At 40.8% G+C, this 12,784-nt stretch overlaps 1 protein-coding gene across 1 annotated transcript; it reads right to left on the bottom strand.

The window, feature by feature from the left end:
- Positions 1 to 1,026: 1,026 nt before the first annotated feature.
- Positions 1,027 to 12,696, bottom strand: nrbf2b (nuclear receptor binding factor 2b). Its single transcript, XM_067575578.1, has 4 exons — positions 12,485 to 12,696; positions 10,097 to 10,181; positions 8,461 to 8,501; positions 1,027 to 7,996 (listed from the first exon to the last, which is right to left on the bottom strand). The coding sequence occupies exons 1-4, from the start codon at positions 12,575 to 12,577 to the stop codon at positions 7,283 to 7,285; spliced, it is 933 nt and encodes a 310-aa protein (XP_067431679.1). The 5' UTR covers positions 12,578 to 12,696; the 3' UTR covers positions 1,027 to 7,282.
- Positions 12,697 to 12,784: the final 88 nt, after the last annotated feature.

The following is a 12,784-nucleotide window of genomic DNA, read 5'->3' as shown; positions in this document are numbered from 1 at the left end:
ATAAGTGATGGAGGACAAAATCCACAGTCCTCCTTCTGTGCAAAATGTATTTAAAAGTTTATCTGAAGCTAATATGAAGCTTCAGCATCCAAATGAGTCAAATCAAGTAGATATCTTTCAACGTTACAGTCTTTTTAGTGCCAAAGTTCCTCTTTTTGTTACTATACTTCCTCCACAGCTTAACAGAGAAACACTGTCTGAGGAAACACAAAGAGGGAACTTGATGCTAAAAAGACTGTAAATGTGTCAGATATCCACTTGATATGACTAACTGTGTGGACACACTGTGGATTTTGGCCCTTCATCACTTACATTAGAAGCACATTTGAAGGGGATTTTTTTAATATCCAGTATGAACAGGAGGAATGATTACAGTGAGGAAAACCTCTTTCATATGGACACCTGACTGTTGTTTTAAGACACACTTGAAACATTGTGAACATATTATTTAATGCCTACAAGTCTGAGGGAATGGCACTCATATAAATCAGAGGATTACTCCCTTCAGGCTGGGAGTGAGTTGCTGCTCCAAGTGAAGGAGGTCAAGTATCACAGGATCTTGTTCAGGAGTGAGGGTAAAGTGGAGCATGAGAACATTTGGTGCTGTTGTGAACGCTGTGCAGATGGAACAACCAGCTCTCACCTTTGGACATGAGCTTTTGGTAGTGACTGAAAGAATGAGATCACTGATACAAGCAGATGAAATGAGTGTCTGGGTTCATCTTTAGGCACAGAGGGAGGGAGCCTGGACATCAGGAAAAAGCTTGAACTGCTTGTGTTGGAAAGAGCCAGAGAAGCAGCAGAAAAGTGGATGACAGAATCAAAGGATTATGATAGATGATACTGTAATCTGTATTCAAATGTGAAAAAAGTGAATTCCCATTGACCACAGATGGTGTGTAGGATCATTCTCTCCAGCGGTGTCACCTGGCAACCAATGAGAAACTGAGAGAGTGCATGTGCTGTACAGGTGAGTTATCTGAACTAAAGACTAACTACAAACAATACACTGCATTACACTGTAAATCAAGCAAATACATTTAATGTGTATTTTCATTCAAATTAACAAAATAAGAAAAAAAAAATTCTGCTCCCTCCACAGGCTGGCGGGAAGATGGAAGCAAAAACAGAGAGGGAAGATACGTCTTACATCACACCTGGACTGACAGCACACGAGTGTACAGCGATTAGACAGATATGAGGCCAACGTTATCATGTCGTTATGAATTGTGTGTGGTTCAGTTAGTCTGCTGATATGACAGATATGATCTAGTTTGTCTGACTGAGAGACTGATCTGTGGGGAAACACCTGGAACTGACTCTGAAGGAAGTTTGGATCAGATTCATTAGAGACAAGTCTGCATGGATATGTTTCACTGTCAGTTTTAGTGTCTATTCTCTGACGAGCAGGGAGTCTGAAACCTGAATACTGCTTTAGTTTAGATTCATATTCTTTGCAGCATTTAGTTCTTTATTCCAATCAAATTTTTTGTGTATTTTCTTTAAGCAAAGTCAGCATTTAACATTTGGAAACTGACTGGAGGGCTAGTGAGAGACAGATTAAAAGATCAAAATCAAAGCAGCAATATTGTACTGCTAATATTAGTCACACCACTTAAAACCCTGTATCCTACAGTTCCCACAGTGCAACCTGATAGACTTTCATTAGACTCTTTGCCTGATAAAAGGCCAAATCTTTTCAATTCACCCTGATGATGTCATCAAACTTTAGAAAGTTCCCTGTGGAGCCACAGACCACGTTACACAGCTGTGTAGTACTCTTCATGACAAATCAACTGATCTTAATGTGTCAAATTAGTGGTGTGCTCCAAAAACAAGTTTATATTTCTTGAATTTCAAGAAAGTATAGTTTTGGTGTTGAGAATCAGTATTATATGTGTATTAGTATCAAAAACTTTAAAATAATACCCAGCTCTACTGATGAGATTACATGTGTAGAGGAAAAAAAAAACAGCATACTTTGAATTTCTGAACCACGAAATGTTGACATTTTAAAGATATAGATAAATACTGGCATAAGATGTTAACTGTAAGACAAATGTAGGTAAGTGTTGGTTACAGCGGGTAGGTAAAGGTATCTGATGTGGCCTTTCAAAACCTCATATCGGTCAAACCCAAGCCAACACTGACACTCACATACAACACACATGTTCAATAACATGTCAAGTCTCTCAAACATTACTGTCTTCCAGGTGGTAGAACTTAAAACACATCAGTCTTCCAAATGATTACTCCAAATCACATAGTATCACATATCATAACAACACACACATGGCGACAGTCAGCGGACGAGTCTGAGGAGGAAGAGAGAGAGAGAGAGAGAGAGAGAGGTGGACTGGGTGTGAGGAGAGAGAACGTCAGATACTTCCACTGTCTGCAGTTCTAAAACCATCTGAACTCTGAGAGCAGCAGAATCAAACACTGCTCATGTTCACAAAGACGGAACAAAAAAATAAAAGCTTCAGGATGAGGGAGTCCGTAAGACTTTCACATGACTTCGCTGCGTCAGCGACAAAGTCAACTCGTCCACTTTGGTTGAGGCCAAAGAAATGATGTTTGTGCGGCTTTATGACACCAAGAATTCGGTTCTTGGTTTGAGAATAGTCACACACGTTCCACACTACAGCGCTGCCAGGTAACAGACGTTGTTGATGAAGTGTTGGAAGTGTGCTGTTGTCTGCAGCTCTTCATCTAACAGCTCACCGTGGCTGTTTCTTCTTCTACGTTTCCTCCCTGCAACATTTAAAAAATGGTCTACTGACCGAAAGCACTAACAAAGCTCTGGTGATAAATAATCTGCATTTCATGTTGCTGCTTCACAATAAAAGCCTCCCAGTGGTTGGAGAGCTTTTAATGTGAAGCAACAGGACATGCTCTGTTTGCATTAGCTGTAACCTGACTGAGGCTGCAACTAATGATTATTTTAGTTATCAATTAAATTAATCTATGACATGTCAGAAAATAGTGAAAAATGAAATGAAAAATTGCTATTTCCTTGAGCTCAAGGTAACATCATCATCATCAAACTGCTTGTGTTGTCTGAAAGCACTCCAGAATCCAAAGAAGACCGAGAAAACAGAAAATATTCACATTTGACTGGCTGGAACCAGTGAATTTTAGGCATTTTTGCTTGTTTTGTCAATCAATTAATTGTTTCAGCTCTTAACAAAACACAGCTCAAACACAGCTCTGATACAGCTGCAGGAGAGCCATCAGTAAACAGTGAAATAAGGCTGAAAGTATGAAGAGGAACGTTCTGTAGGAGAGAAACTAAAGTCTCAACCAGAGATATTCAGTTGGAAGCAACACAAGTATTCAGAGCTGAACACAGAGAGACTTTTAAAAACAGCTTTCTCTCAGACACATGCGTCAGTTTAGCACAAAAGACAGCTTTGGTGTGAGGGAGGAGATCGTCACAGGTCGGCTGCTCACACAGCATGAGATTGAAACCTGTTCTATTCATACAAATCAGTATGTCACAAACACAGCGTGGCTTTTTGTTAGAAACAAGGAGAGAGCAGCACTCTGAAGAGTTGAGATCATTTTAGAACTGTTGTTTTCAGTCAGAGTGCTCATCCTGTTGGACACAAGTTCAAGACAACTGCTTCTATCCATCTGAAGATCCAAAGATGCGACTGCCACCACAGGAGACACAGAGTTGTCCAAGGCACGGGTTGGGTTTGTTGAGAAGGTACAGAGTTTTGGAGGGTTGTTGAAACTGTTTCGGCTACTTTTATTAATGCTAGCCGGCCAGCCGGCAGTTTAAGCTTTCATCTTGTACTCCGGCCATCGATTGCGAGTGAGAAGTGACTCCCTTTAGCTGTGATGTAGACGTATGAAGTGTGTCTGTCTTCATGTTAATGCTGCATTCACGTCCTATGAGAATAATAATCAATACAACCTGACAGTTATTCACATATTTAAATTCAAGATTCAATCAATGTAGATTTCACATTTAACACACAATGACTATGTTAAATATTCCACAGCAAATCACACACTATCATTTCAATGATGAAACAAAAGTCAAGCATTTCAAGTACAACGATCAGAAATGATAAGATGTGATGAAAGTTATGTACTGGGTTAGCTTTATTTAGAATGAAAACATTATTTTCTACAGTTGTCCACAAGTCAGCATTAGGTTCAATCCTAATGCTGACTGTAATTAAGCAACATATTTTAGTATTTAACAGCTTAAACTATTTTTATTGAGTATTTGATTGTTGAAAATGTGGATCTATCAGATTTTGCATAGGTCGTGAACGCAGCATAATGTCCTGTTTGCAGCCACTGCTGCATATCATTATTGTTCCAGTAAGGAAATATACTGTTTGAAGTGTCAGTTCATGAACTTGTACAAATGCCTCAAAGTGTGTGATAGTGTGTGCATGCACATGCCACATGCATTCACACTGCAAGCAACATGTCATCTCCAGTCCTTCTTTCCTTGTTACCAGCATCAGCTGTCAGCAGCCAATCACATGTCTGAACTGGATAAGAATGTTTTAACAGCTGTTACTGCTACACACTGAATGCTTGCTTAGTTCACTTAAAGCTGCATTCAATAATCAAATGTTTACATATAATGTGGAGGCAGAGGCTTATCAGAGAATTATCACTGACTCTGTTGGTGTTACAGCGAGCAGATGTTTTCAGTGAAAAATCTGTGACAGACCTACTGTACACTACCTGCAAACAGCAGACACACACAGTCAGAGACTAGCTGCTGAACACAGTTCTTTTAACAGCTAAAGAGACAGATATTTCCCTCAGGAGTTGGCTAATCATCAGTTGGACACAGGCAGACTCCAAATAAATGCTAATGTTGCTCTGTGTCTAGTGGATGTGTAAATAGGCAACTGTTACAGCTACCATGTAAGCTGCAGCAGATTTATATGTCACTGATTGACCAGAGCTGTCTCTATCAACCTTATTCAGGGCTCTTTTGCCCCCTGGTGGACCAAAACTGGATGAATGCAGCTTTAAAAGAACCACACCAGTGTTTCACATGTTTCAGCCCATTCACATATCTGCTGGCCAATGTTCAAATACACATAACAGCACTTCAGATTTCTGATTATGTTACTCTTGCCTTCTACGATTCATACTGTAAGGTATGAACAGCAACTTGTGTTTGATATATTAGAATTGCATGGTAATCAGGGCTGGGTGTCCAGATACTATAACTTTATGGTACTGACTGATATGCTTCAGAACTACAGCGTGTTGGAAAATGGCCTGTCATTCTGTACCAGGTACTGATACATACATTGCTTCAAGTAAGGATGACCCCTGAAACCTGGTTCTGAATGGAGACTGGTTCTGAATGAGTAAAAAGCTGATTTTTTAAGATTGAAAGATAAAAATATAAACAGGGTTTGGCAGAGCTGAAAACAAGGTTTCAGTGTTGAAATTCTGTTTTCAAATGTTTCCTTTTCTTTCACAGTGATTGAAAGGAACCAGTAAGTAGAACTGAAAAGTATAGTAGTAAAGTTAAAATCCTAACGTCAGGTAAATCTGCTCTCAGCTGCACTGCTGTATGATGTGATGGATTCAAACTCAAACAAGTCTCACTATTATTGTCCTGTAAATGCAGAGCATTATCATAATGAATACTGAGAATACATCAACCCAGTTGCTTGCAGTGTGAACAGTGACAGTATGTGTCTGCAAGCTTCTATCACCTGTGTGTGCTTCAGCCTTCATTCCCATTAACCTCAGGTTTCAGTTCATGCCATCAGTGTGTCTGTGTGTGTGTGTGTGTGTGTGTGTGTGTGTGTGTGTGTGTGTGTGTGTGTGTGTGTGTGTGTGTGTGTCTGTATATTGCTGCTGTTACACAAAAACACCCATTAGCAAAAAAGAAAAAAATAAAATAAATCAGCTTTCCAGGTGGGGAGGTTTTCAGGTTTCAAGGACCTGCTCATGAAAATTCACTAAACACAAATGATCATTGAAGCCTTTCATTTAAGTCAGAAAACATAAAAATGTTTTTCCTCAACAACAGCAATATGCTCGTTTGTGACTGAATCCCACTGCATGAGATCCTGATCTGTGTGTGTGTGTGTGTGTGTGTGTGTGTGGGGACATCTTTCATTTATTTAAAACATGGTCATGTTCGTGCTTAACACGGATGATGGACAACAGTTCATCCAAAACTTAGTCATTATGTGTTCACCCTCGTGCCAGTTGAGACAGTGCTGGAGTGTGTATGTCAATGTAACATCCAGTGAGTGTGATGGTGCTACTTCATTTCAGCACTCTCCATGACAACTGAGCATAGCAGGAACATGTTCTGATAGAGCACCAAAGGACAGAAAATAGCCACACACATTGACTCCCAAACAGCTCCTGCAGCATAGATGTGTTCTGAAACTATTCTGCCATGGGACCAAAAGTCCATCATTATCTCTTGGATTCCTGGAAGAGAAGAAGGCCGCTCTCTCTACGTCACTGATAGTGAAACCTACATGTGCTTGTCTGTCTCGTTTGTTTTACCACTCAGATCACACACACTCAGTTTTCTGCTGAATACAATTTTTCCAGCAGCATCTAGAAGGATCATCAGTTGATATTTGACTCATGGGTTTGACTTCCGTTAAGCTTCAGAACACACGTTATGTAGCTGGAGTTGCTCTGAGTTATTTTAAGGCTATCTTCAGACAGTACCTGAAAGTCTCAACAACATGTTCCTGTCAACTCCAGTTGTCTACCTGAGAGCTGATACTGAGCTCACTGGATGTCATAGTGACATTACAGCCTCACTGATGTTCCCGCTGACATTATGGGGAGCAGATAACAACGACATGGTTTAGTTCTGGGTGAAGTATTCCTCCATGTATTAGTGGTAGTAGCATTAAAGCCATGGTGCACCTACACAGATGTTTTCACTACATTTGCCTGATTAGACCTCTTCCAGGGACCAGATTGATTGACATCTCCATCACTCTGCTGTTGGTTTGTTGCTCCTGATTGGACAGGGCAGCTTACACCTTTATTATTCTTATGAGAGCAGAGAGTTTGGTGAGCTCATGTAATTATAGCTCTGTACATATTTCAGCTGAGCAGAGGTCAAATCAGACAGAGCCTGTGAGGGAGAGCACGGCCTTTAATATTATTCTGGGTTTGAGGTGTCAAACATTTTGGCATCTGAACTCAAAAGCCGTATTGGTTTGAGTGCGTGTGTGTATGTATGTGTGTGTGTGTGTGTGTGTGTGTGTATGTGTGTGTGTGTGTGTGTGAGAGAGAGACATCTGTCTTATCACTGTTTATCCCTGTCCAGTAGCTCTTGTAGTTCATTCTGGATGTCCTCTGGCAGCTCCAGAGGAGGCAGGTCATCCAGACACAGATCTTCCTGAGCTGGCATCTCCAGCGGTGGCAGCTGTGGGATTGCGATCTCCTTCCCCTTCCCTGTGCTTTTCCTCTCCTGCCCGCCCCCTGTTCCCATAGCGCCACCCGCCTGAGGGAGCACCCAGAGCTCCGAACGCTCCACAAAGTCTGCTGCCTCGACCGCCTCAGAGCGCAGCCGGGTGTTCTCCGATCGTAGCCGCTCGTTCTCGGCCGCCAGCCGCTGGTTTTCGTCCATCAGGTGGTCGACCAGGCGCCGCAGGTCCTCGATGGTGGTCTGTTGTTCTTCCAGGCGAGTTTTGTCATCTTTGGTGGTCTTAGATCCGGGGCAAGGTGGAGTCAAAGGCTGGTAGCTTCCAGTCTGCCGAATCTGAAGCTGGTAGAGCAAGGTGTCGTACTCTCTCTCCCTGCCTCCTCCGCACTCTGCAGCTGAGAGGCCCAGGGTGCCGTGAGGCTGCAGCGGGCCTCCGGACTGGGTTTGGGTGAGCAGGGTTGGGTTGCCGGAGGGCTGCACCTGGCCGGGTCGGGCCTTTGTTGCCTCGCGACGGGCCTCTCTCTTCCAGCGCTCTTGGATGAGTCGTTGCTGTTTGATATGACTGTCCCTCTGCAGCTCCATGGACAGACGAGCCTGCAGACACACAGATTAACAGCAGCCACAGAGCTGAATATTAACTAGAACACTGACATATTACACTGCTGTCAATACACAGCCCATTTGTTATTATCAATCAATCTGCTATTTTTTTTCTCAATTAATTAATCTTTGAAATGGCCTTCACATTTTCTCAGAGGCCACAGTTATCAATATAATTAATATAATAATGGGGCTCTTCTATTCCATTTCACACATCTACATGTAAGATCTTAGGCTGAACCTTTACTGCTGATATATGCTGCTTTACCCAATACAACTAGTGCATCATTGGCTGCAACACTGCTTTAGACTCCAGATGAGCTGACTGAAGGCCGTGTTAAACATTGCTTTCATCTTATGGGGCATAAATGCATAAATGGTAAAGAACAGAGGAGAGGCACTGGTTCATGGATCTCACTGAACACACACACACAAACAGACAAACCAGAGAGTCTGACCTGATCACACTCTGTTGTCTTCATAGCATCTGTCAGAAGATCTGGAGAGAGACAGAGAGATGAGCATCTGTTCTTTTGGCAGTTCACAGACTTTCATTTCCAAAGCAAATAAAGCTTACCTTTAAAAAAACACATCAACCAATGAAATGATTATTATTAGCATCAGTTTCAGCACTAGCTCAGTTTTTGTTGACACTGTGGCAGAAAGGTGCAGTTTCACCTCTTGTCATTAGTTTGGTGATACTGTATTGGACTTCATTATGACTAATTTAAGAAGATCATTTTCATTTTGCTTTAATCTTTCTCCTGCACTGCAACAGTGTAAACATAATATGTAGACACAGCTGGTCTGGCAGTGCCACACTAGCTATGGAGAACAACAAGAGCCTGACTGATACATCAGTGGGCCGATTTTACAAGCCGACTTAACCCTGGTGATAAACTTGGTTTTATGTTTATTGGTTCAACGCTCAGTAAGACAGTTCTAGTCAGTAAATGTATAACAGCCCTGTATTTTATTCTCTTGTCAGTATAATGCTGATAGCTGCTATAAAACACATGCTTACAGTTTATATGGCTCAATTAGTTCCTGAGTTAGTCACAAAGCTAGCTACTGTTGTGGCAGCAGAGTGAAGATTGCTAATGAGTTGTTAAAGTTATGGTCATACTTTCAGAATTACTAATCACCTTATAGCTAATGTCTGATCATCTCATAACAAAACAGCTGGCCAGAACCATTCATAACAGCAGGATTATTAGACCAGTAAATGACAGTGAAAGCTGATTCATTAAAGATGTTTTAAACAGCATTTTCAATCTGTTGACATCAACAGTGCTTTAAAAAATGCTTTTCTGTAGCTTGTATTGTATAGATAGAAACAAAAGAGTGCTGGTAAATAGATAAACTGGACAAATGAAGACATGAAAATGAAACAGTCATTGGTGACAGACTATTATAACTATCAAAAATGAATTTAGCCCAATACCTATGATATCATTTGTTATGTCTATAAAGGAGAACCATTGCCTACTAGCTAATTAATGAACTCTCTAAGCTCATGGAGCTCCGCAAGGCTGAAGGAAGCCACAGAGTTGCTGATAATTCTCTGTAGGTTCATCACAACGGGTTACACCCCTTACATTTCATATTCACATTATTCTCATAAAAAAATATAATTGTAGATGCTTTTAAGACAAACATTAAAAATATAAACAACACAAGCTGAAGTTAGGAGTCAGAGTTGTCAAACAGGTGATTGATGTGATAAGTCAAGAGCAGCATTCCACTGTTGAGTCATCAAAACTCTAACTGCTTGTCTGTTTAGTATCATTGCTCTGCTGCACTGTCCTATGAGGGACTATGTACTGTATACAACCAGCTATCAATAACCCAAAGCTGAGTCAGCACTGTTTCATTTCAAACACAACACAATGAAAACCCTATCACTGTCCAAATACTCCCTGACTGTATGCAAACATACTTGTGATTACTTTATGATAATCTAGACAAGCAGCTTATCCAGAATGAGACAGAAAGCTTGATACCAGTATTTACCCTAAACATTCACTATGTGTTCTACTTGTTTTAGAGCAGTTACCTTCACTGACCTGTCAGTGTCAATGTCACAGAACCTACCTGCTGCTTTTCCGTGGCAGGTGATGGCCTCTTCATACTTTCCAGCTGCTAGCAAACGGTCTGCCTTCCTGCACTGCTGATGAGCCTGAAGAGAGGCAGACAGATGGAAGGGGAAATGGGAGGAGGGAAAGAATCGGATACATGTGAGTTGAGAAATTTCAAAAACAAAAGGTGGCGAGGAGTGAAAGAGATGAGGAGAATGTTTAAAACGGGGGTAGTGTAGAGAATTTAGGAAGGAAGATAAGGAGGAAGAGGGTGGAGGAAAAAGGAAGGAGAGGCGAAGAGGAGCAGAGGTCAGGAGATATATTCAACAGCACAAAAACCAAGGACAACTTTTTGGTCACAGACAGAGCTGGTTTCACCACACTGATAGAACTAGGGCTGCAACTAATGATTATTTTCATTATCGATTCATCTAATAATTATTCAAAGTTTAAAACGCCTACTATAATCTGTCACAGCTCAGTGAGATGTATTCAAATGTCTTGTTTTGAACAACCCTAAAGTCCAAACACAAAGACATGCAGTTTACAGTCATATATGACAAAGAAAAGCATTTTTGCTTGAAAAATGACAAAACAATTACTTGATTATCAGAATAGTTAAACCATACTTCAAATGTATTTAATACATATACATTTTAGAACAATATTCTTATTTGCACCAGTCAGAAGTTGTCAGAATAGTCAGATCTAGTTTGTTGAATTTGTTTTAATTGCATTTTCATAATAATATATCAAGGATAATATGCTGATCATGGGGATTCTTTATTAGCTAATAAACCCCCGCAGACCCTGTTTACCTTGATTTTGGATCAAGATGATGAGAGGAAAAGATCTAAATGACTCTGAAATGCGGCTCAAAGGGCTCCCGTTGTCTGATGAATATGAAGATGATGTAAATCATATGCTGTGGCCTTCACAGTCAACAGATCTCAACACAACTGAACACCTATGGGAGATTTGTCAGAGCTCTCCACCACCTAGCCCCAGGCTGCGCCTTTCATGCATTAACATCCATCTATCCATTATCTAGACCTGCTTATCCTTTTGCAAGGTCATGGGGTGTGGAGCCTATCCCCGCTCCCATTGGTCGTGAGGCAGGGTACACCCTGGACAGGACGCCTGTCTATAAAAGGGCTGACACATACAGACAGACAACCATTCATACTCACATTCACACCTACAGGCAATTTAGCATCCCCTTTTTTGACACATCGATCCCTGACCATCTTTAAAAACCCAGGAGGTTACTGAACGACAGTTAATGTCACCGGTTTGATTCTAGCTGGGGTCCTTTGTTGTATATCCTACCCCTCTCTGTCCCTTTCCATTTCCTGTCTGCATCTCTGCTGTGACATATCTAATGAAGGCAAAATGCAAAGACACTTTTGTTCAACGATACCCTACAACTGTACCCAGAAATGGCATGTATCCTTGCTCAATTTGAAAATAACATGAAAAATAAATAAGACATTTCTTTGTCTTTGATATATAATTTCTGGCTGTCGCTGTTGTTTGGATTAGGGAATAGATTCAATCTGTGAAATAGGTTACAATTTCTTTTATCATGCAGTGAACTGAACATTATTTTTATCCAGATGGTTCAAAGAGTCTTTGAGGATTCTGGAAATATCTACATGCTGTTAGACGACCTTCTGAGTTTTTCAAAGATCTTCAGAGATTTATATTTCTTAGGCTTAGCTCTGTAACTTGAATGTTATGACAATACATGAGAACAAACTGAGGCTATCAAGGGAGTATCTTTTGGAAGAAGGCTGGTCATTCCTCCAGTAGAGTTCAGAGATTTGGAGACTATATGACAAGGAGCACTCAAGCTGATCTGAAGACTCATGGTGGAAAAACATCTTACTGACACACTTTATGTTGCCTTTTCCCGTCATTTGTCACTATCTTTCTATATTTATTATGTATAAATACTGTAAGTTACACAGATACTCCTAAATACTGATCCTCTATTGTCTTAATTATAATGCTGATTACAAAATATCTCTGTCATTGTCCTTAATTGACAACGACAAGGCATTATAGAGATTAAATAGAACTGAGGTGGCATTTTGTCGAGGTAGAGGACACTGTAGCCTGTTAACAGTCGGTTACTATCAAATGGCTTTGCAAAGAAGTTAACAAGTAGCTAGCTGAACACATTCGCCCCTCGCTGTTAACAATAACTCTTAACATTGTATAGCTAAGTTACAGCAGCATAATAAAAACAGTACTATGACAGTAATATGTTCCTACGTCAAACGTGTTTATGCTCATTATGTCGAGGAAAAAAACCCAAAATGTATAACGTGTAGCATGTCCAAGCTACCGGACAACAACAGTAACGTTAGCCTGTTATTGCAACATCAACACCGAAACTTACGAGATTGAGCGGGCTGTCCACGACCTCCATGGAGTCGATTCTTCGATGGTTTACACTACATGAAAGGCGTCTCTGTCCCTCACGGACTGTCATTCGCACTGCGATAAGAATGTCGAAAAAATAATTATAAGAAAATTACTGTCAGGGAAGCACAGTCGCCTCCACAGCCAAGGCTGCGTTAACACGTCATGACGTAACAGCCGTTCTACAGACGTTTTGGTCAGGTGTTTTGCTGTGTCAGGCTGCCGGAAATAGAAAAAGCTTGCCTTAAAAGTAAAATCTCTAAAATTATAGCGACAA

This window comes from Thunnus thynnus, chromosome 20 (genome assembly GCF_963924715.1).
Source record: "Thunnus thynnus chromosome 20, fThuThy2.1, whole genome shotgun sequence".
NCBI classification, from domain to species: Eukaryota; Metazoa; Chordata; class Actinopteri; order Scombriformes; family Scombridae; genus Thunnus; species Thunnus thynnus.
The sequence above is the reverse complement of the archived record's forward strand: the minus strand, read 5'-3'. Positions and strand labels throughout refer to the sequence as shown.